General features: G+C 29.2%; 1 protein-coding gene across 1 annotated transcript; it reads right to left on the reverse strand.

Moving 5' to 3' along the window:
* Positions 1-350: 350 nt before the first annotated feature.
* Positions 351-5,364, reverse strand: LOC118053689 (uncharacterized). Its single transcript, XM_035065016.2, has 10 exons — positions 5,081-5,364; positions 4,672-4,739; positions 4,506-4,583; positions 4,061-4,173; positions 3,896-3,961; positions 3,467-3,568; positions 2,818-3,373; positions 2,060-2,265; positions 1,648-1,811; positions 351-894 (listed from the first exon to the last, which is right to left on the reverse strand). Exons 1-10 carry the CDS (start codon positions 5,224-5,226, stop codon positions 759-761), a joined length of 1,635 nt encoding a protein of 544 aa, XP_034920907.1. The 5' UTR covers positions 5,227-5,364; the 3' UTR covers positions 351-758.
* Positions 5,365-23,527: the final 18,163 nt, after the last annotated feature.

Raw genomic sequence — 23,527 nt, forward strand, 5'->3', positions numbered from 1 at the left:
CATGCTTTAGCTAGTAACCTTGATTGCTCTAGATATATTTTCCATAACACGACAATGATAGTATTATTGTTTTATATTTGTTTTTTTTTTTATATATATATCAACTAATCTTTTAAAATTTTAAAATTAACAATCATTTCTAATAGTCTTTAAAATTTTAAAATTAATAATTATAAAAACTTCTAATGATCCCTAATGATATTTATAAATGGTTTTTTTTTTTTTTTTTAATGACGCTCTAATTCCAAGATGTGAAAAGAATTAGTAAGAAGTCTACGCAAGAAAATGGTGTTCCATCAGCCCAGCAGCTACAAAACAATACTCCAGAATTTACATTCATGCTAGTTGAATTCAGATTGGTAATGTCTAGGATTAACTTCAATAAACTTTATGAAAGAATAACATAACATCTCAAGAGTCCAAACAGACCCTTGCGATTGTAGATTCCAATCCATCAAACAAGTTTTCAGTCAGGATTTTCCAACGAGTCCTAGCATCAATATGTGGAGTATAAAGCCTGCAGCATCTACAAACACTGAAATACAGCTTGATTGAAGAACAAAGCCGGTTATCGCTTGGCACGCGCTTTATTCTTCCAGATCAGATGCTTTCATTGCTAGCCAGACTATACGGCTACTCTGTCATCAATGGAAAGAATGGTGAAGTACATTTTGAAGAAAGGGACTCATCCTACTTACAGGTAAAGCTCATTACATGCTTATGAACAGATACAAAAGACAACAGTTGAAAATCTGGTCCTAGCATGTATCGCCAGCAACCTGGGAACTCCGTATCCCCCAAAATGATTGAGGCTTCAACTTCTTCGTCGTGGCAGTAAAAAGCCAACCCATTTGGATCTCACAGGAGGCACATTCCGCAACTGTCCAGGCATACCTGCAATATTTGGCATATCAACCAATCAGTCCTTAGATGTTCACAATCAGTTCCTTCTATTAACACCAAGTTGCATCGTAATTAGCAGAAACAGCAGCCTGACACATGAGATTTAGGAAACCATGTAACTGTGCGCTGATGCAGCAACTAACTCAGGGTTGTCTTTGCTCATCTATTCTTACCAATGCACTACTCTTCTCACCACCAATGGTTTACTCTCAGAAACAATATAAACCATTGAAACTAAAATTAGTTGTTACGATGCTGTTATGAAGGAGCTTTGTAATATAGGCATGGAATGTTTATCACCTCCATTCAAAATTAAACGCCAGGACCTTTTTTTTGTACAGGCCTCATTTAGTGCCCCCACTGCCTCAGACACCACTATCTACTCCTAGCGATATATAAAAGAAAGCAAACAAAGAACCCTTAAATAGTGGAGCAAATCAGCTCAGGACCCAGCTCATCAGCCCATAACAAAGAATTGGTTTAAATGACTCCTGGCCAAATTATTATCCATACATGCAGATATTAAGTATCATCAAAGTGTAATGGAGTTTTTTGAGTATATGAAGAACATGATCCTTAAAATAAACTTCACCGAGTTGATTTCTAACACTAACTAAAAACTGGAGGCTTCCTAGGAAACAGGTGTTATTCATAGGAGAAAAGGTCACCAGACCAATGAGAAAAAATTGTGCAATAGATTATTTAAGAAAATTAAAAGGTCATAGATAGAATCTGAGTCCATACCCAGGAAACCAGCTGTACTCTGCAGTGGCTCGCCCTATAAGTGCTAGCCCATTTGCTTTCTGGAGTGTCATTACCTCATGTACATAACCAAGTGGATTCACGTAAGCACCAAGAGGACCTTCACTAGACATCACCAACATATCACTCCGCCGAGCAATAACAACCTGGATGGAAAAAAAGAAAGAAGAAAATGTGTATCTGAGCAAGAAAAGAACAACATGCTTTAACTTATGTTCGCAGGACAAAGCTGGGTTTTGTCTTAGATTCATAGCTAACCAATAATTTTCAAGAAAATAAAAAACCATGCTGGTGTCATCATGTGCTCATAAGCAGCAGGCGAGACAAGATGTATGTGAACATAGCACATGTATGCCCAAAGCAAGAACTTTGAATATTCAATACCATGTATTACCTTACAGGTTTTACATCGAACAAGGTCAAAAGTTTCAAGTAAATCAATTTCCCGACGCAGTCTATATGAAATGCCATCAATCTCCAGAAGCTCCTGCCTGGTCTCTTCAGACACGGGAATTTTACTCGCAATGTAAAATGATAAGAGATCAGGCTTTCTCACAAGACCATCCATGCTTGGCGCCCCAACAATCTGTTTCCACATGTCTGCAAAATGTTTAACACAATGCTATTAATGATTTTTGAGGTGGAATGACAAACATCAAGGTAGTCCACAAATTTGTAAATTCAGCATTCCAAAAATGGTAGAGATGGAAGCAACATCCACCATCCGTTCTTCATTTCCTTTCTACCCTTTTCAATTGACACATAACTACAATTCTAAAAAATGTGGATGTGCTTCAAAAGTAAATTTTCATTCTTTTCTCAGTATAAAATCTCCATATCTAAACTTTTTTTTCTGGATTCTCTTTAAATGATCTCAATTGTGTCTCCATTCATAATTCATGTACATAAGTCAAAGCATTTCTCACGAGGCCTTGCAATTTACATTCATTAATTGGACCAAATTCCAGATAAATGTTGAGTTTGAGAACACAATAAGTTATGAATTGACAGCTTTCACATTTATTTCTAACTTTTGGTTGGTAAAGCTAAATGATGAAGATGATAACCACTAAAATAGTGGAACCACAGACTAGTCTGTATGTGCGTGTAAGCTTGTGCAAATCTTAGAATGCAAGCTCACAGCCAAATTACCTGCTGCTTTTTCAGCAAGACAATAGGAGTCATACATACTGTATACCCAGTAAGGCCAGAAAGTTCTTGGAACCCTTCGAAACTGATTTAAATCGGTATTTTTCCATCTCTTTGATCCTTCCCCTTTCTTTGCTAAACCAGAACTATTCCCAATCTCTAAGGTAGTATTGCCCACATTTTTCCCAGTGTCCAAATACAATGACCCTTCTGTCTCACTTAGGTGAGATCTTCTCGATCTCATTTCTTCTGACTGACTCATGAACTTGTCATCATCACTGCTCATTGATTCATCCATCATGTCATAGCCATAACAGGAATTCAATGCAGATTGATGAATTCTCCTTTCTTCCAGGGAGAGCGCAGTCTCAAAGCTTTCCTCTGAATTTGCTTCTGAATCATTGTCGCTGTGCCCATATCCAACTGATGAAAAAGTTGAAGGAAGCACAGATGAGAATTTATGACCACGCAGATTACTTAATGGTGCCAATTTTCCAAAAGCATCCTTGGGTGTCCTTAATGGCATATCTTCCTGAATGATTTGAACCTCTCCACAGGGCTAAACAGGAGAAAATTCCATAACAAATCAACATTCATTTGTAGCAGTACTTAAAGAAAAGGGGTTAATGCTATAACATAAATTTGTTCTCACCACTCCTTCCACATCAATCCAACGTCGTTTCAGACGAAACCGCTGCTGGCCACGAGTGACAACATTCAGTGAGCCATCCTCTAACCGCCGATATTGCCGAATCTGTAAGGTTATATGTACCAAGTTACATAATCCAATCAATTCATAATAGTAAACAACAGATCAAATATGTGTTTGTATATCCCTTCTCACATCAAACCATCATCCCTAATTTGCATTGTTACTTGAAAATGTATAACAAGGTGCAATTACAAACAAACTGATGCCTCTAACTATAGATATGCTATGAAAGACAGTAAACTTCCACATGGATTCAAGGAATGCTACATAATAGGCACAAACATATATAACTACACACAAATGAACTTTAAATCCTCCTCCAATTAGAAAGAAAAAGAAAACATGATCGATACCATACAGTAATCATACCTCTGCAGTTGTTCCAACAGTTGCAAACCTTAATCGTCTGTTGTCAGAATCCCTGTATGCACGAACCTGAGCATAGTTTTGAATGTTTTCTAAGAAAAGATTTAAAGAAAGACGTTCCACAAACAGAGCAAGCAAATGAAAAGTTTCCAGATAATGTTCACTTACCACACCTACAGTATAAGGAGCATCAACTTGAACCAATGCCCTCTCAACAGCAGAAATAAAATTGGGTTGAATAACTCTCAAAGGAAGTGTAGCCTCTGGGAAAAGAACAACTCCTGGCAAAAATTGAAGCAGCAAGATTTGTAAAACACGCACAAAACATCAATTTTCCAAGTTTTTTGATAACGTGATTAGGCCTTAAAACTTGAAAATCTGTAGGCTACTCAGTTGGAATGATTTTGAAGCTTATCTTTGTGTCTCTTTGGAAAATTTTAAACCTAGTATTAAATAGATGTTAACTATTTCTTCAGGCATACAGCATGATGAATATGCTTACTGACCAAAAGAACTGCAACCAAGGAACTTTCAGTATAACCGATCACCAATTTTTTCTTCAAACACATACTCACGAACAAGCAGTGAGGAGGATATAGGATGTAACATGTACCTTCGAGATAGAATAATGGAAGGTTTAAAATGGCACCTCCATCCAAGAAAGCAAGTCTATGGTGAGTGTCTTCAACCTCTGCCACACACAAAGCAATATAGTAACTCCCAAGTTTGAATAAAATCAAAACAGTAACAACAAAATGCCTCGAGATGCCAGTGCCTACCGCCAAGATAAGTATGCAATGAAGCCAAACAAGTGTTGAAGGTGAAATCATCAGATGAACGAGCACCGCTATATTCAAAACAAAAACAACCTTCAATCGCATTATTACAAAAACCAAACCCTAATTTGCCATCAAAATTAACCATCAAATTCATATTTCTTTCCTTCTCTTCCTAGATTTTTTTTTATCAGTAATAACATAATACATGATTATCATTTACTAGGTCACAAAAAACAATTATTTTAATTGTAAAAAAAAATCCATATTTAACTATCCAGAAACCCTAATCCCCAAATTACAGAACGCGAAATGATTTACATAAACGGTTCTGCTAATAGAATATATGGTTGCTACTGATTACAAGAAATTAATCAGCAAAATAAAGATGGGTGGTGATGGAGATGATTACGAGGCATCACGATCATCGAGAGAGTCGTCGTCGTCGTCGTCGTCGTCGCCGTCGACTTCTTCGACTTGTAATTCTTCGAAATCAAGCTGTCGGATCTGCTCGATCTGGTGCCTCTCAGCCTCTAAAATTCTATCATCCTCCTCCATTTCTATTTTTGATATTGTTTTCTGTTTCTCTTTAAGTGGGAGAAAAGCGAGCGAGCGAGTGTACTGTGTTTTAATTTTTATGTACCCGCCATTACAAATTGCAATCGCCAAGTCCACAAAAAAAAAAAAAAAAAAACGAGTGCAGTGCTGCTGCTGCTGCTCTCTCTCTCTCAGCACACGCAGTTTTGCCATGTCATTAGTCTGTTCAACTTCTGGGCCAGGAGCACCAATTTGGGCCCATCTATTGTTAATCCAGTAGCACAGAGTGCAGTGCTGCTGCTCCTCTCTCTCTCTCTTACATGTGTTTTTTTTTTAAAACAAATTTGATATATGTTTTTTAATATAATAAATATTTATTGTATAAATAAATTAATTAATTAAAATATTTTTCGTACATTAAAGACTATATTTTTTTTTGAATATGATGAATATTAATTAAATTAATTAATTAAAAATATTTATAAAGATTCTGACTTTGTATAGAAATGGGATAATAATTTTAATGATTGCTTTATAAAGTTTATATTGACTAAATAAATAAATTATAATATTTGTATAATTGTATAAGAAAATAATTGTTTTTATAACTCTTTTAATAAAGGCTAGATTGTTTGTTATTTAATCATGTCAACTTGTTGACAACAATATAATATTTTATGATTTAGATTAAAATTCTATTCAGCCCAATTAAATTGATAACATTCCCGTCCAATCAAGTTAGCCCAGATTTGATTTACTTCGAAGCTCTTTAGAGTTTTATAGTGGTAGCATGAGAGATATGTTTAGGTTTTATCTTTGATAAGTAATAGGGCTTAATTATTTGTATGAGTTTTGGTAATAAACTTTTGTAGTTTAGTAAGGAGTAATTAATGTTTCAAAGTACTTTTATTACATGAATTTTTTAAGTAACCTAACTACACAAGGAAATGAAGTTGAAATCAATATTTATGTTTAATTTTAGGAAGTTTCTATATGGTAAAAGAAGAGCAATAGAGGCAGCGACAAATAGGAACATTCTTTGTTATTTTCTTTCTGTGTTTTTCAAGCATTCCATGATATTTAAGGGAGTTAAAGGGGTGACAACTAAGAGATTTTATTCAACAATTAAAACACAAGTTTTCCTAGTATTTTTAGGAATTTTTAGGACATCAAAGGTGACCACAACAATCCTAGACCTTTTAGGACACTGATTTTGGCTATAAAGGGGGTTTAAGCAAGGAAGTCACTTGTTTTGGATTATTAAGTTGTTTCATGTTGAACTAAGTTATTATTTAGGTTTTGTGTTCTTTTTATTGTTTTTCATTAATTTTGGAATTGTTTAGTTTTATTTAGGTTTTATTTTTAAATTGGGTTCATGATAGCCAATTAATCGTTTTTTAAGGCTTATTAAGTATTTTAGGTTTTAGTTTTAGTTTTAGTTGGGTTTTGTTTTGGGCCTTTAGTGTATAATCAAAAAGTAGTTGATTAGAGTTATTTAATGAGAATATTTAAGTGATTGTATGTTGTCAATTTTGGAAGCCTTGTTATTTAAATAAAATCAATATGTTTGCTTGAGAGCAAATTTATCTCTTTGTTTATCAAAGAACAATTAAACTCATCAAAGTATAACTGACTTTGTGACGTTTTTTCTATACTTTAGGTTCTTGGTTTATATAATCACATGTCCAAGTTCATTTCACTATATGTGGTTCTCTGATTTAGATAATTTTTTGGTCAAGGTTTTTCTCGCAATCTGATTTTTAGCTTTCCAAGTTTGTTTTCTATTTCATTATGGTTCAAGAGTCTTTACTTTCCGAGTTCTCATTAAAATCCTACTACAACTCATTAAATTAATCAGTTAAAACTATATTATCAAATAAAATTTTTTCTTTTAATGGTACCATGGTCATCAATTTTGTTTTGATTGGTAGTTTTTTTTTATTGTTATTGAAACAATAAATTTTATTTCCAAAACATTTATATTTTTGTTTCAAAATAAGATGTTATCTTTAGTTTTATTGCAGTGTATATCAAATTGGTAGGGATGTTAATGAAATAGTTAAGGAATATAAAACCAACGGTCCACCAATGCCTTTAATGATGAATTTGTTTTTTTTTTTTAAAAAAAAAAAACCATTCCTTTTGAGTCTCTTGTTAATGAGATGGAATTTATTGTTCAAAATAAATGAATATAAAAATCCATTTACTTAGAATGAAATCCCTTTATATATATATATGTTCAAAGAAAATTTTTCTAGACCAAAGAAAAAAAGAAAAAAATATTTTCCTAAAACATAACTCCTATATATATATATATATATATCTCTTAACATTTATATCATTAAAAAAATCTTTGATAAGGACACATGTAGGTTGTGAGGCTATCCGAAAATATGACATGTATTCTACCTGAAAATTCTCCTTTCATTTATAACTAGATTATTGGCTAGCATTCATTTTTTCAAATATAGAAAAAATATTCATGTGTTGCTAACATGTTTTATAATAAAAAATAAAATTAATCATGAACTCAAAATATGATGTATTTTGGAAGATATATTTTTTTTAAAAAAATATTGATATAGTGATATATTAGATAACATTTGTTTTCAAATATTGAGACAATGACATACTGCATTGACTTAGGTTAACCTGTAAAATCTTTAACACTGGTTATGAGACTGTGATAACTCTATAGAAAGTAAGAAAATAAATTATGAACATGAACTCCTAATAAACCTAATATTGAAGGACAAAATTGAAAATAATTAATTAAAAAAGGAAAAAAATAACATTTCTGAGTTAACCTATCAAACCAGTAAGCCCGAGTCAAGAGATTGAGATAATCTCATGGAAAGAAAATAAAATAAAAAATAACAAAGCCTAATTTTCAACAAATTCAATGTTGAATTATGAAATAAAAAAATTAAATTAAAAGAGGAAAAAATAAACAACCCAAGTCAACCCGGGCTAAACCGTTAAACATGCGATCTAAGTCATGAGACCAAGATAACTTCATAAAATAAAAATTAAGAAATTGAAAAGCTCCTTTCATAACATATCCAATATTAAATATTGAAATCAAGAAAAAAAAAACCTAAATCCATGAGACTAGGATAACTCCACCGAAATAAAATAATAATAAAAAAAAAATCATGAAGTCCAATTTCTCAAACAACCAAATATTGAAGAGTGAAATGAAAAAAACTAAATAAAAAAAGGAAGATTGAGTTGTTGGATGTTGAAATTGAAAAAAAAATCAATTAAAGATGATAAAAAAAAATAAACTGAATCAACTCAGATTAACTTGTCAAACTCATGAATTGTGTTATGAGATTGAGATAATTCTATAGAAAACAAATAAAAAAAAGTTATAAAGACTAATTAAAAACATTCTATTAAAAAGGACCAAAACAAAATGAACAGAGTCAACCGGGTTAACACGCTAAACCTATAACCTAGGTCATGATATCTAGATAACCTTATAAATAAATAAATAACAAAGCTCAATTTTCAACCAACCCAATATTAAAGAAGAAATTGTAAAAGAAATCAATTAGAAAAAAGTAACAAAAAAACAATTCTGGTCAACCAGAGGTAACCTTTTAAATCACGATCTAAATCATAAGATTGAGATAAATTTATATAAATAAATAAATAAACAAAACATCACTTCTTATAAATCTAATATTGAAGGTTGAAGTTGAGAAAAAAAACTAAATTTATGAGACCAATATATAACCCAACAGAAAGGAAATTAAAAAAAAAAAAAAACAAAGCACAATTCTCAAAACAACCTAATATTGAAGGATGAGATTGAAAAGAAAAAAAAATAAAAAAAAATAAGATTGGGTTGGTGAATGGTGAAGTTAAAAAAAAAATATGAAACACTATAGTTGAAATACAAAACACTATTTCAATGAATAATATTTTGTGAGTGTGAAGTTACACCCTTTAGCATTTTGTTAATTTATGGAAAGATCTAATCCTCTAAAAGTTGAGTCCTTTGATGGGCTAGTGGTTCTTGGGAAACTCAATGCTATATATCATCTTCAATTCTTTATAAGAAAGTTGTTATGGATGTCGCATGTAATGTTTGTCCTTTTTTTGCTGTGATCAAGATATTATATCTCCTTTGTTGATTCACTATTAAAAGGTTTGGATTTTATATAGGGAGGGTTTTGGTGTGGACGGATCCTAATTCTATTGATGGAATTATCTAGCAATGGAGTTTCAAAGCTAATGGAAAAATTCAGAGAAGCATATGGCTTAAAAATCAAAATGAAACACACGAAATAAACCCATAATATCTTAGCTATAATTTAGGGGGGAATTTGGAATGATTCGAAATCTTGAGCGAGATTTGTTTTGTTTTTTGAAATGGTACCCTTAAATAGTTCTTAGAGTTACTCAATAAAAAATATGTTTTTTATTTCATGTTTTATAATAAATATTGTTTTCATCCACAATCTTCAAGAAGCTACAAAACAATGACATTATACTAATAATTATTATATTATATAATTATAATTATTAAACAAACCAAAATAACATGGTAAAATAATGTAGCTACAACACTTGACATATATAGTCTTTGTAATTTTAGATTTATCTATTTCAATCCTTAAACATTAATTATTTTTTTTTATCACATTAAAGTCTTCTAGTTCTAAAAAAAAAAAAGAGAGAGAAAAATTGTTAGAAAAGGAAGAGGAGACAAAAAGATCATGGTCCAAAAAGATCTTGGTCCTGCAAGTAAAGGTTTTTTTTTTTTTTTTAAATTTGGTTGATGTTCATGTTTGAGTGATCGAAAAAAGGGTTGGGTTAAAATGAGATTTTTGAGATTCCTATGATGCTTTTTAGAATATTTTCAAGAGAAAGCAAGTTAAAAGTTGAGTTTTGGGAATTAAAAAACTCGGATATCAACTTTTTAGCCATGGAAAATGATCGAAAATTGCATAGAAAACAACACATTGTTTTTTCCAGAAAGACAAAACATCATCTAAAATATTAAAATATATCTAGACTGAACAACTTATTATTCACCCATTAAAAGATAAGAGAAACTTAGGTTCCTTAGATTTTCCTTCCAATCCCATATGCAACTGGGGTTGTTTTTAAGCAAGGCACGTGGGCTCGCCCTTGCATGACTATGGAGGCCTAAACTTTTTATTAGATATCTCTTAAACTTGTTTTTAGAACAAAACTCTCTTTAAATAAATTTATTAAAATAATATTTATATAATTATCCAAATATGCTATAATTTTCAATAAGATTAAAGTGTTTTATGATAATATTAAAAACTTACTAATTTATATTCAATAAGAATAGAATATCAATATTGTTATTTTTATTGTATTTTTTATATAATTTTCTTATATTTATTAATACTAGAGCATAAAAAATAATTGATTCATGATTTTTATTTTTCTTATCTTTCATTCAATAAACCATGTTGTTAATAGAAAAAAAAACATCTTATTGTTAGGAAAAAAAAAACAATTTTCACTAAAAGAATATATTTTTCTTGTAAATTTTTAAACATTATTTTTTTTTTTACAAATATCTATTTTAAATTTCATGTAATTAAATAAAAATAGATTTTGAAAAGTGAGTGATGACTAGAGATTTTTATATCTGATTAGACATAAGCCTTTCCATATGTGGTTGATGGATTGACAAAGTGCTTAGATGCAAACCCCCAAACAAAACTTTCATTTTTAAAAATTATTTTGAAAATACTAAACTAAATATAAATAAGCTTTAAATTAGATAAAATGATTGCGGACTTCTTGGTCTAAAATTAGTAAATTAGTATAATTGGGTGGAAATTCTTAATAGAAGAAAAATAAAATACTAAAAATAAACAAATATACCATAAATTGAGTTGAAGTGTTCCTAAAAGTTTAATTGTTAAATATGGATAAATTTAGTTATTAAGCAGTGTAAAATAATATTGATGGATGAATAACTACTTAAAAATTAAAATGAAGCTCAGAAGAGTGGTATTTTTGTAAATTTTGAAAAAAAATACCCCCTCTCCTCTTTATTAGGGTCGATTGGTGGAATGAAGAAAAAGATAAAGAAGATCATCTTTTTTCTTTAATTTCTTCTTCTTTTCTTTAAAACTAGGGGTGAGATTTGATTTGAGAGTGATTTGAGTGAAGATTAGTGAGGGAAAACTATACATAAACTTGCTTGGGGTTGGGGGAGATTAAGAGATCAATTTTTTAGAGAGAGAGAAACAATACATTTAAAGAGAAAGGAGGAAAGAAGAAGAAAGTTGTAACAAATTCCTTATTTTTATTCCAAATCAATTGTTAAAGTGTTCTAGTAACCCAATTTCTTGTTAATTTGTGTTACCAAGCTTAGAGGAGGAAATCCCTAATTTATCGATGTTAAGGTTTTTAAGTTGTTATGTAACACTCTATTTTATTTATGTCAAATTCGTTAAAAAAATTAGGATTTTTTTTTTGCATATACTTATATATTATTATTATTATTATTATTATTATTATTATTATTATTAAATGGGCTACCAAAAATTCGGCAGAGTCTCCTCTGTAAATTGACCTTCCCAAGTGTCGACATCAACCTAAAACACAATTTATCCTGCATATTTATGATCCAACCATTATAGACTTCTTCAACAGAAATCTGATTTCTCATCACATTATCCACTTTAACTTGTATCTTTAGCATTTTCCCTTCTACCAATAATGTCATATATCTTTTCTCTTCACACATAATATTATTGAAACAAGCATATTATAAAGTTATCTACATGCATACTGAAAATTCTTTAATGCCTACACAAAAGAAATTTAATTAACTAACAAGTGGTATATGACTTAACACTAATTACAAGCCCAAAAGATAACTTTAAAATCCTAGTGAACTAGAAAATTACATAATCCAGATATCCAAAATATACCAAGTAACTATCCACAAAAGAAGAAAATCAAGGTTGTCCTGCGGTATGAGAAGGACCTGCAGCAAATACAACGTAATTTATTTAGTAATACTAATTTAATTTATCTACACACACACACACACATATATAGTTGACAATTTTATTTTATTTTTTATACCTCCTTGGTCCCCATCTTAATGGAAATCCAAGTAATCACACAATTGATCTAGGTCTTCCACAATTCCTGATCAAATTCATTTCCACCTTAGTCATTTTACACATGAATGACTAAGTTTTATAACCACACCTTAGTTTCCATTCTTACGGATGACTAAGTCATTTTTTCCATATCACCTTAACCATGCTTTTGCAAATGGCTAAGTCAAATACTATTCACCTTAGCTTTCCACCACTTTGGAAAACTAAGTAAAAAAATTAATATTCATATCTCCTTAGTTTCTGACCATTTAGACAACTAAGTCATATACATTATCTTTTATATTAATTAATTTATTCAACGAATGATTCTCTTTATTCTTAACCATGTGCCCTCATCATTCTCTTACAACCATGACACAGTTCAGTTTTAATAATTATCAAATGTAAATAACAAAGGCAACCCAATCATATATAAGAAAAACTAAAGAACAACTACAATAATTTTACATAGTTAAAGAGCGAAACACCTACCTGCATCTCCAGGTGTTCGAGCTCGCTCCGCTATGGTTCCTGCCACAAATGCTCCTCCTATAAATATAAGGAAGGTATGCTTGTTACAATATTCATATCCAGAATTTGTAACACGTATATAATTTCATTGTTATGTTACATTTTTCAACACTATATATGAAATTAGAATTAAGGGGTAAAATCAGGGCTGTAATTCTATAGTTGGATACCCTCTTGCACAATTATTCTGTTTGCACAAACACATATTTGTCCATTATTACAGAACTTTGTTGCAAGCTGCAATGATATAAAATGATTTGATAAAATTACCACCACCAGGATAGTACCTCCCAACAATGAATGCAAAATAAAGACACATTTTCAAAATCCTGAATCAAAGCCTCTGCAGTAATATGTTGTCCTAAAATCAGTAAATCAAATAGCTTCACCAATGTAATTCACACAATTATACAAGCTTTATTACATTCCATGCTCCTCCTCTTTTATTTCAAATGTAACCTGCATTGTTGTTTTTTTTTTTTTCTTCCATCCTTCATTATTTTACATCATTATCAACCCATCCTAACACAATGTATCGATTTCAACAATTTCACATTTTCCCCTAAATTCTCTCCTAAGAACCCTAATTCAAGAAATCTAAGAACAATGCATTAATCTATTTCTTTTCACCCAAACTTGTTTAAACAACTTAGAACTCATTACCCAATACTAAAATGAACTTCAAAAGCTAACCTGGTGATGTTTTTTTTTTTCTCCCCTTCAATTTTTCTTCTTTGTCATGGCTTACCACCCCTTTCTCACCCTTCTCCCTCACTTAGTTTTCTTCTTAAATCCTTACTTGAGGAAGTGATTTGGTGATTTACACTTTTTAGATCCTTGATTCTACACAATTTCTACTCTTTCTTTCAAGGTAATTTTTTTTCCGTGTTTTTCCCTCCTTTTCTCTCCCTCTGTTTCATCCCTTTGTTACCTCTGTTTTCGTCCCTCTATTACCTTTGTTTCTGGCGTCAAAATAAGGGAGAATAAGTTGCTGGACATTGCCAGCTCATCAGGTATTTACAAAACTGCCATTGGTAAATTTTATGTTATTTACTATCCGACCATTAGAAATTTTTAAAAATATCTTCCTAAACTCGGATTGCCCTAAAATTTTAATCAAATGTAGAATTATATGTTGTAACATTTCTCCTAAAATTTCAGTTTGATCTAACGGTCGGATTGAGCGTTCTGCTCAAAAGCGCGAAACTATTTAATATGAGAAATATTTATTTATTTATTTATTATTTTTTTCAGGGTTTCACATGTTAAAACCGAATACATATTATATTTTTTATATATATAAAAAATATAACATTTTTTCTTATAAGTTGAAGTAATGGATACCAAGAATTAATATATAGATACTTATAAAATGAGATATACACTAAATTGACATGTATGAGGATTCCATATGGAGAGATCATTGATATCTATAAAAATGTGTTGCCTTAAGTAAAGGTAATAAATAGATAGATATTAGGTATACTATGAACTACATGAATGTATTTAGGCGGTCAAGAGAAAATGTTCTCATGTTTTTTAATAATATTAATTGTGAAATCCATGTACAAGGTGAAATAAAATTTCAAAATAGTTTCAAATAATATTAAAAAAAACTAATGATTATGGTGTTGAAAACAAATATGATTTGATAAAGCAAATACACTCTATGTCCAAATATCCAAATTTGAATATTTTTTTATGAATGGATAATAATTATACTGAGAGACTAATCATTAAAAGTTTAAGTCAAATGATGTATGACTTTTCTAATATTTGAGAGATCATGACATGTTATGGGACAACAATTAATCTTAAAATATAAATCAATCAATTATAGAATTGATAATAAATTAAATTATATACTTTATTAAATCCTATTTTATTTAGAATTGTGATTTATATTTATATCAATATATTAGGAAACTAATGGTCACACACATTAAAACTATTGGTAATAAATTAAACTAAGACTATTAATCAAGTGTAACTTGATTATAAACAAGTTTTTGAAATAGAGGACTACAATGTGCTTTATACAATGAATTATAATTTTAAATCTAGAAAAAACAAGTAGGGATTTGATTGAATAAATTTTTAAATTTATCTTTAAATAATATATGCGATAGTTTTCAAGGGAAAAAGTAATATTTTGCTATTTATAGGGTTATTAGGTTTTCTCTATAAATGTAATGTTATGTCTCATATAATATTTTGCAAGATCTAATATGATCAGACACATTTGTACATACATATATGTAGAGTATAGAAAACAAAGATCTCACTCTTCTAAAATAAGGTTTTAGGAGATTTTTGATCTGGTGATTTGGGTGAATTTTTTTTAAGGGTCAGACAATTGAACAACTTGTGTTTTGCTGACAACTCAAACTTGAAGAGTTGATCAAAACTAAAAAAAGAAGATAGGACCATTAGGTAATCTTTACTCAAATCCTAAACGACTTTAGATTGTTTAACGAGATCCTTTGAACTCTAGAAAAAAATAAATTATTATTTCAGCTCTGTTTATGTGTTTCATAAAACCCTACAATGGCTAAATCTGATAAGAATCAACAAGCATGACCAAAAAAATAAAAGGTTCTAATTGGACCTATTACAAGGTCAAGAGCCTTTAATAATGCTTGATGATTCTCATCAAAATCAAAATGTTGATGCAACTAGAGGGGGAAAAACTTATATCATGCTATAATTTATTTTAATCTTGAAGGTCTAATTCAATTACTGTAGTTTGAGCCTATGGAATGGCCAACGTATTCAACTAAGGTTATTATCTATTTGCCCATATATATACCCAGGTTGACAAAAAATATTTTTTAATTTAATTTTATTTATGTAATTCTGCAGGGTTAAATTTTTGTACATGAATAAAAATGTTTATTGTCAAGCTCATTACAAAGTCAAACAAGTTTTTGTCTCCTGTGAAATGGATCAATAAAGAGCAAATCTTTGTGTATATCCCTCTCTTTATGTCTTTTTCTTTTTTTATTGTCTGGAATCCCCTACAAAAAAAGAAAATATAAAGTGAAAAATAATGTTAGGCAATTATATTGTTTCCTTCTTGACCGTAGATTTATATTAATTAAACTTTTTCTTCTTAATAGGGTAGGACGTCTTTCAATAATTTCCTAAATTTATTTGATCCTTCAATGTATTTTTCTTTTCCTCTTTTGCATATTCTTCATCTATTATTTTTTAGTCCCTACTCTTCTTAGTCATTTGTTGTCCTTTTCTTTTTAGTTCACTTTTTAAAATCTTTTTTTCTTTCTTTTCTTGTTTTTAAATGTCAAAAATTGAATTGAAGTGAAGATATGTTTATTTGAAAACAAATAGAAAAATTAGAGGTAAAAATGGATTATGAAAATTGTCATCTCTTTACAATACAATCTCATAGCAAAATTATTTTCTTTTAAATTTATATAGTAATTTTATAAAGAAAAGAAAAATTACATCAGAAAGATTTTTTTCAAAGTGAAATACTCTCACTGACTACCCTAAAAAAATTAAAAATAAAATCAACTCTTATCAAGAGGCAACTATCCTCAAATCAAATAAAACAAATAGTCTTATAGCAAGACAACTACCCTATAAAAAAAAACATTGTCTCATTAAGAAGTGACTATGTTTCATAATCAAATAAATAATCTTATTGAAAGACGACTATCCTCAAATTAAATAATAAAATAAATAGTCTTATTAGGAAGTGACTACCTTAAAATCAAATGATCAAATAAATAGTCTTAATGAGAGGCAACTACCATCAAAACAAAATAATGGAATAAAAAATATATAGAAAATAAAAAAATAAAATAAAATATAGTCTAATCAAGAGGTGATTACCCTAAAAATAAATGAAATAAAATGCTACCTTGATTGCACAATTTAGTTTAACCTGCCTATCTATGGAATTTGGTTGATGATATCCGATTAAGACTAGGCTTCAACTTCCAAATGATAAGGCTTGAAAATTCCTAATCATAAGGCTTGCATTTTTTATAACAAGGCTGGATTTCTTTATCGTAGGGCTTAAACCTTCTTATTGCATGGCTTAAAATTCTTGATGATTTGTTTGAATTTTCTAATTACATGACTTAAAATTTCCTAATGACAGGGTTTGAATTTTTTTTGTTGTATAGCTTGGACTTCTTGATGGCAAGGCTTGAGCTTTTTGAGTGACAACGCTTCAAACTTTTTAATAATAGGACTTAACATTTTTCATTGTAGGGTCTGTACTTTCTAACGGCAGGGGTTGACCTTCTTGACGGTAGAGCTTGAGATTTCTTGATGACATGGATTAAACCTTTTGATTGTGGAGCTTGGAACTTCTTGATGATAAGACTTGTAACTTTCTGGTATCAGGCTTGAAATTTCATGAGGATGAGGCTTGAAATTTCCTAATGGCACATGGCTAGAACCTTCTGATTACATAGCCTGGAACTTCTTTATGACAAGGCTTGAAATTTTCTATTAATAGGGCTTATAAATCTTGATTGCAAAGTTTGAGAATTTTTTAATGGTAGGGCTTGGACTTCTTAATTATAAGGATTGAAAACTTTTGAATGCTTTTTTTTTTTATTACAATGTATTTTTAAATGAAATTTATTATAATGCATTTTTAAATGAAAAGATATTTTTAAAAATATCTTTTCATTTAAGAATGCATTATAATAATTATGGCTATCTATATATTACAATAAATAAAACAATAATTCAGCACTTGTTTCAAAGAACTACAGATTTCACTATTCTTGTAACTTTTTTAGTGATAGAAGAAAAAGGAAATTATGTTGGTGAATGTTTGGTATTGTATTATATGATTTTTTGAAAAATATCTTTTAATTTAAAAATGCATTATAATTTTTTTTACTATAGGGCCTAAAAACTTTTTGATTGCAGTGGTTGAAATTTTTTTAATTACAGGGACTAATTGTAGCAACAATGCATTCTGATTTATTTGTGAATTGTACCTTTTGAGTTAATAGAAAAACATAACTTATCAATTTTGAAAACTCAATATTCCTTTTTATTTCTTATGCATCTTTGAAGGCCTTTAGAAGTTTAAATAACTAGGTAATGACTTACTTTAACCATTTAAGTGACCTTTAATGTTTACCACAAGTTTATCTTCTCATGTTTTTCTCTTTTAATCATTGAATAAGCATTGCTCATTGTATTAGCTTGGCCCACACTAACTCAGCTTGTATTTGATTCCAAGTGTAATATGACAATATATGTTCTTTTTTTTTTTTTTCCTTTTTTCATCATTCTCATGAAAAATTGTTATCTTTATTTGTGATGGAGTTCATCATATCATTACTTGGATGATGTAATTATCATGGATTTATTTAAATAGAATTGCCCAATTGATCTAGCCATGTTCATCCTTCTTTATGGTTATTATAATGCATACATAAATCATTATAATTTTTATCGTGAACTTTATAAATTTAGTTAATAAGAAAATTTTATAAAATCATTATCTTTTGTGTTTTAAGATCAATCTATAAATTTTAATTATTGTGTTCTTGTAAGTTCTATTGTTAAAATGAAATCATTGTGATGTAAATTTGAGAGTGTATTTACCAAGTGAAAAAATTGATTTTTTGGTCTAAAGTCAAACATCCAAGTATTGAGATATAATTTTGAGTGTTGATATATGATAAAATTAGTATTGGTTAGGATCATGAAAAAAAAATACTCATCCTAAAATTTTAGCTGCTTTAAAAGTGAATAACTTGATATACTATCCAACTGAAAGATTAAACTTAACTAAAAACTTAAAAGGCCGAAAACACATAAATAATACTTTTTTTGTTGAGCGAAACACTTTGTTATCAAGCTTACCAAAAGAAAGAAACACTTTGTTATCAAACTTAGCTTTTTTTTTTTTTTTTTTTTTTTTTTTTTTTTCTATTAATGAATCTTGCTAGCCAACATATAACTGTCGAACTAAAATGACAAAAAAAATTTGTTAAAAATCTTAAACATTTTTTTTTAGAAAAGGCTACTTAATCCCAGATATTCAAATTAAATTAAATTATGAGCCAAAATCCTATTTAAAAGAAAAATTCTTTTACCGAAATAAAAAAAAGCTCCAAGGAACCAAAAAAAAAAATACATTGTACTGTTTCAGTGACTTCCTAGAATAATAACAGACTTCGAAGTTTTATTTAGTGACAAATCTAAATTCTGTCGAGATACATTCAGAATAAAGATCTTTTAAAAGATGAAAAAACAAAACTATAGAAATATTGAAAATTGAGCTGTATTTATAGTAAATCGAGATGTATACGGGCTCCCGAGCTCAGGTTCGGTTATTGTTCAACAAGGGGAGGGAACTGTTTTGGACTGGTCCATAAGTTACTAGGCCTGCTCTCCACGCTTGGGCCGTCTAGTTGAGGTTTCAGGCTAGCAAGTTTAGCGTAGACATCAGCCAAAATTTCTCCTCTGCCTTTTCAAAATAACCCTTTCCCAACAAATTTTTGAAAAGCATCTCAATATCAAAATAATTTCAAAAGTAAGAACAGTTCAAAATATTCTTTTAAATTTATAATTGTTGAAGTTTCACTGCTATCAACAATACAATTAAAAAAACAAAAAGAAATTCAAAGATACATGATAAATTATTAAACTGATCTAGTAGTTGGGATGTTTGTGATCAAGTAAATATTTATTTTTATGTTTTAACTTATTTATAAATTTTTTTTGAAAAATATTAAATTGATATTTTTCAATTGTATTTAAATTATTTTGATATGTTGATATAAAAAATAAAATAAAATGTAATAAAACATAATTTTAAATAAAACATAATTTTAACATATTTTTAATTAAAAAATATTTTTTTAAAAAATACTCTACACCACGTTACAGCGTACACTTATTATCCACTTTGATATGCTTTAAACATTTTTTTAACTTTGACAGGCTTTGGCATTGTTTCAAAAATCAAAGGAATCTTGAATCATGAGACGTTATTAGAAAAGAGAAGAAATATCATTTTAAGCTGGTTTGAAAATGCGGTTGATTGTGTGTTTTTAAATTTTTTTATTTTATAATTTTATTTTATATATTTTTGGAATGTTTTAATATTCTAATATTAAAAATAAATTTTAATAAATAAAAAACATTATTAAATATATTTTTAAGAAAAAAAATACATTAAAAAACAATAAATTACAACAGTGTCAAAAACAGTATATACATCAGCCACTACTTATAGTAAAAGGTGCATGCATCTCCATCACCAATTCCGTTTTCAAGGTTTATTTTCTTATGATATTCAGCTCAATGATAGAGTTTCTGGGGGAAGCTTGCTATTACTAAAAGTAGAACAGGCAGGTTGCATAATCCCATACAAATGATATTCTAGCAGAGACCGGCAGAATCGATGCTCCGACAAGAATTTATGTGAAAATATATATCTGTAAGACAGCAACCTTTGAGTTAAGTACTTTCGGACAATTCAACTTTCCCACAATTATTGATCGTTGGAAAAGAGAATATATATATTTTCGGTTTTATATTCCAATATGTTGAAATATATTGTCCACATGCATGTGGCAAGAAAAAATAATAACATCATATTAATTTGTTGATAGCAATGGACTTGTATACAAAGAATGAATATATAATTTGAAATACATTTTACACAACTTAATGAAAGTTAAATCTTATCCTTGAGTCGTGATTTAAAAATTATTCTTTATAAAACTTAAAAATAATACATATATCTTTTTATAATTAAAGGTGATATATACGAGTTAGAATTTAGAAGTAACAAAATTAATCTTTATGATTTTTGTTGAATAAAACCTTAATATTCTAAGCTTTTTAAACTAAAACACAATGTTCAAATTTGACCCAAATGGCTTATCATAAATAATCAATTCAACTTAATAGTTTAAATTGTTAGATGATATCCAATATATGATTTATATTATTTTTTAAGATATATCCTTAAGTAAAAATCTTTTGTCCTTAAAACTTGCACAATCTCATATTATTTGGTGTTTAATTTTTATCAAATAAATAAAGTGATGAGATTCGAATTCGTGATTGTTTAATTATTAAGGCTTTGATATCATATCAAAGCACTAATACAATCTAATAACCTAGACTGTTAGATGAAGTCTTAATATATGATTTATATTATTTTTTAACACACATCTTCAAGTGAAAATTATTTAGACTTGAAACTTGTAGAAGCTCACATTACTTTATGCTTAATTTTTTATCAAATAAATAGGAATGATAAAATTCAAACTCGTGACCGTTTAATTATCAAGATTCTGATACCATATCATATAACTATCTCAACTCAATAGCTTAAGCTATTAAATAAAATCTAAAAATATAATTTATATTATTTTCTAACATCTATAATACCCAGGCAAGAACATTTTTCATCCCCGGTGATAACCTTAAATTCATCAGGTAAACATGCCACCATTTCTTCTCATTGGTTATTAGGGCAACAAGAATGATGGGGATCGAACAGGGCCACGAGACTAAACTCCAATGGTTCAAAATTTACTCAGAAGAGAACGAACCTTTTGGAGTATTCTTTCTTGAAAGACGATGCATCTTGAGTAGACGGCAAGCCTGATATTTGATGCAGGATAGGTTCATTATCACCATGGGAATCCTTATCACCATGGGAAGAGAGTGAGAGAATATTATTTGCTGCTACCCAATCAAAACTCGAAACGCGTCTGCTCGAATTCTCATTCCATTGTGTCCCTCTTACAAAAAGGAGGAGACGTGACAACCAGCCGAGAGAGACAAAGACAGTGATCAATACTGAGGGTGTTGCCAATCCTCCTTTAAGGGGCAAAGGAATAAAGTGTATGCTCTCTCTCTCTCTCTTCTTGATCTTTAAAGGAAATAACGTTCTTGATACAAGGAGCTTGGATTGCTTTTGTTTCTCTATACACAGAAAACTAATTCCTGTGTGCGGTTCGTTTTCTGGAGAGGAGCCCGATCAGCTCAGAAAATATTCATCAATTGCGTGTAACTTAATTATGGCTCTCTATATATATTACAAGAAGTAAATCAATAATTCAGCACTTGTTTTAAAGAACTAAAGATTTTACTATACTTATAACTTTGGTGTTAGAAGAAAAGGAAATTATGTTGGTGTATGTTTGGAATTGTGATGTAAAAATTGTTTTTTTGTTTGAAAATATATTAAAATAAATGTTTTTTAGATTTTTTTTAATTTTTGACATCAACACATCAAAACTATTAAAAATATTATATTGATTTTTTTTCAAGTCAAATACACTTTTGAAACATACCCAAACACAGTTTCAAATACAAAAAAACAAACAACCTCTTAGTTTGGGCAAATTTTTTCTTATAGATTGCCATTTTTTTTTAATTAGTTTTTACAAATAAAATCAAGTGATCCTACTATTTATAAAAAAATTCACTAGACATTTATATCTTGTAAGTGCAATGATCTCGACAATTAAATGGGAGATAATAAGAGAGAAAAGGGAGCCACGTCAGGAATATGGAAGATATCCATAGTTATTCGTGAGCGAGTGATTTAGATTCCTACATGATTTTTGTAAGAGTTTCTTGCTTGAAGTGGAAGTAGCTATTTTTTATTTAAATATATAAAAAGATCTTTGATAATTTTATGATATATTCAGCTTGTGCTATGTATAAATTAAAAGAAAGATAAAGAAAATTTACATATTTTTATGTAGAAAAAGGGTTAAAAGCCCACAAAATATGTACATAATTACATGAGAATGACAACCTACAATCCATCAAGCAGTAAAGCAATAATAGAGCCTAGAGGTGAATCCAGTAGCCTGTTTAGCAATGATCTGCTTTTGTAATTTTTGATTGGGTGTGTTTTAAGAATATATTTATTTTGAAAATATATTGAATTAATTTTCTTTAGTAATTTTTAATGAGTTTATTGTGTTGATATAAAAAATAAAAAAATTCAAAAAAAAATTACTTTGATATATTTTTAAGTTACTTTTTTTTTTTTAAAAAAAAAAACAACAACAAAAGCTACCACACTCTCAAACAGTTCTTAGAACCCATCAAACTATCAAATACTACCTTTTTTTTTTTTTTTTTTTTTTAATTCGGAGTCACTTTATATATTATATTAAGTTTATTTCATATATTTGTTCCTTACAAAGATTAGAGATCTATATATTTTCTAGACAAAATAACATTAAGAAAATACACCTACCTTTGGATTATGATCTTAAAGTTGCACTTGTAGACATCACTCATCCAATAATTTATATGTATTTTCTAGGAAAAAAATTTCTTATCATATTGCTATTTTGTTTTAGATTTTACAAATAAAATCAAGTGATCCTACTATTTGTAAATAATTTCACTCGACATTTATACCTTGTTAGTGCAATGATCTCGATAATTAAATGCGAGATAATAAAAGAGAAAGGTAGCCATATAGAGAATATGGAAGATATCCACCATAGTTATTAGTGAGCGAGTGAATTAGATTTTTAATGATTTTTTTCAGAGTTTTTTTTTTATTATTATTAATAGGGGTGTTCGGATCATTTTGCTCTCACAAGTTCTGAAGTTAACGACCATGTAAGCCTCTAGTGGCCTTAAGAGAACTTGAACTCGTGACCATTGGGAAGCAAACTCAAAACCTGACCAGT

This window comes from Populus alba, chromosome 18 (genome assembly GCF_005239225.2).
Source record: "Populus alba chromosome 18, ASM523922v2, whole genome shotgun sequence".
NCBI lineage: Eukaryota > Viridiplantae > Streptophyta > Magnoliopsida > Malpighiales > Salicaceae > Populus > Populus alba.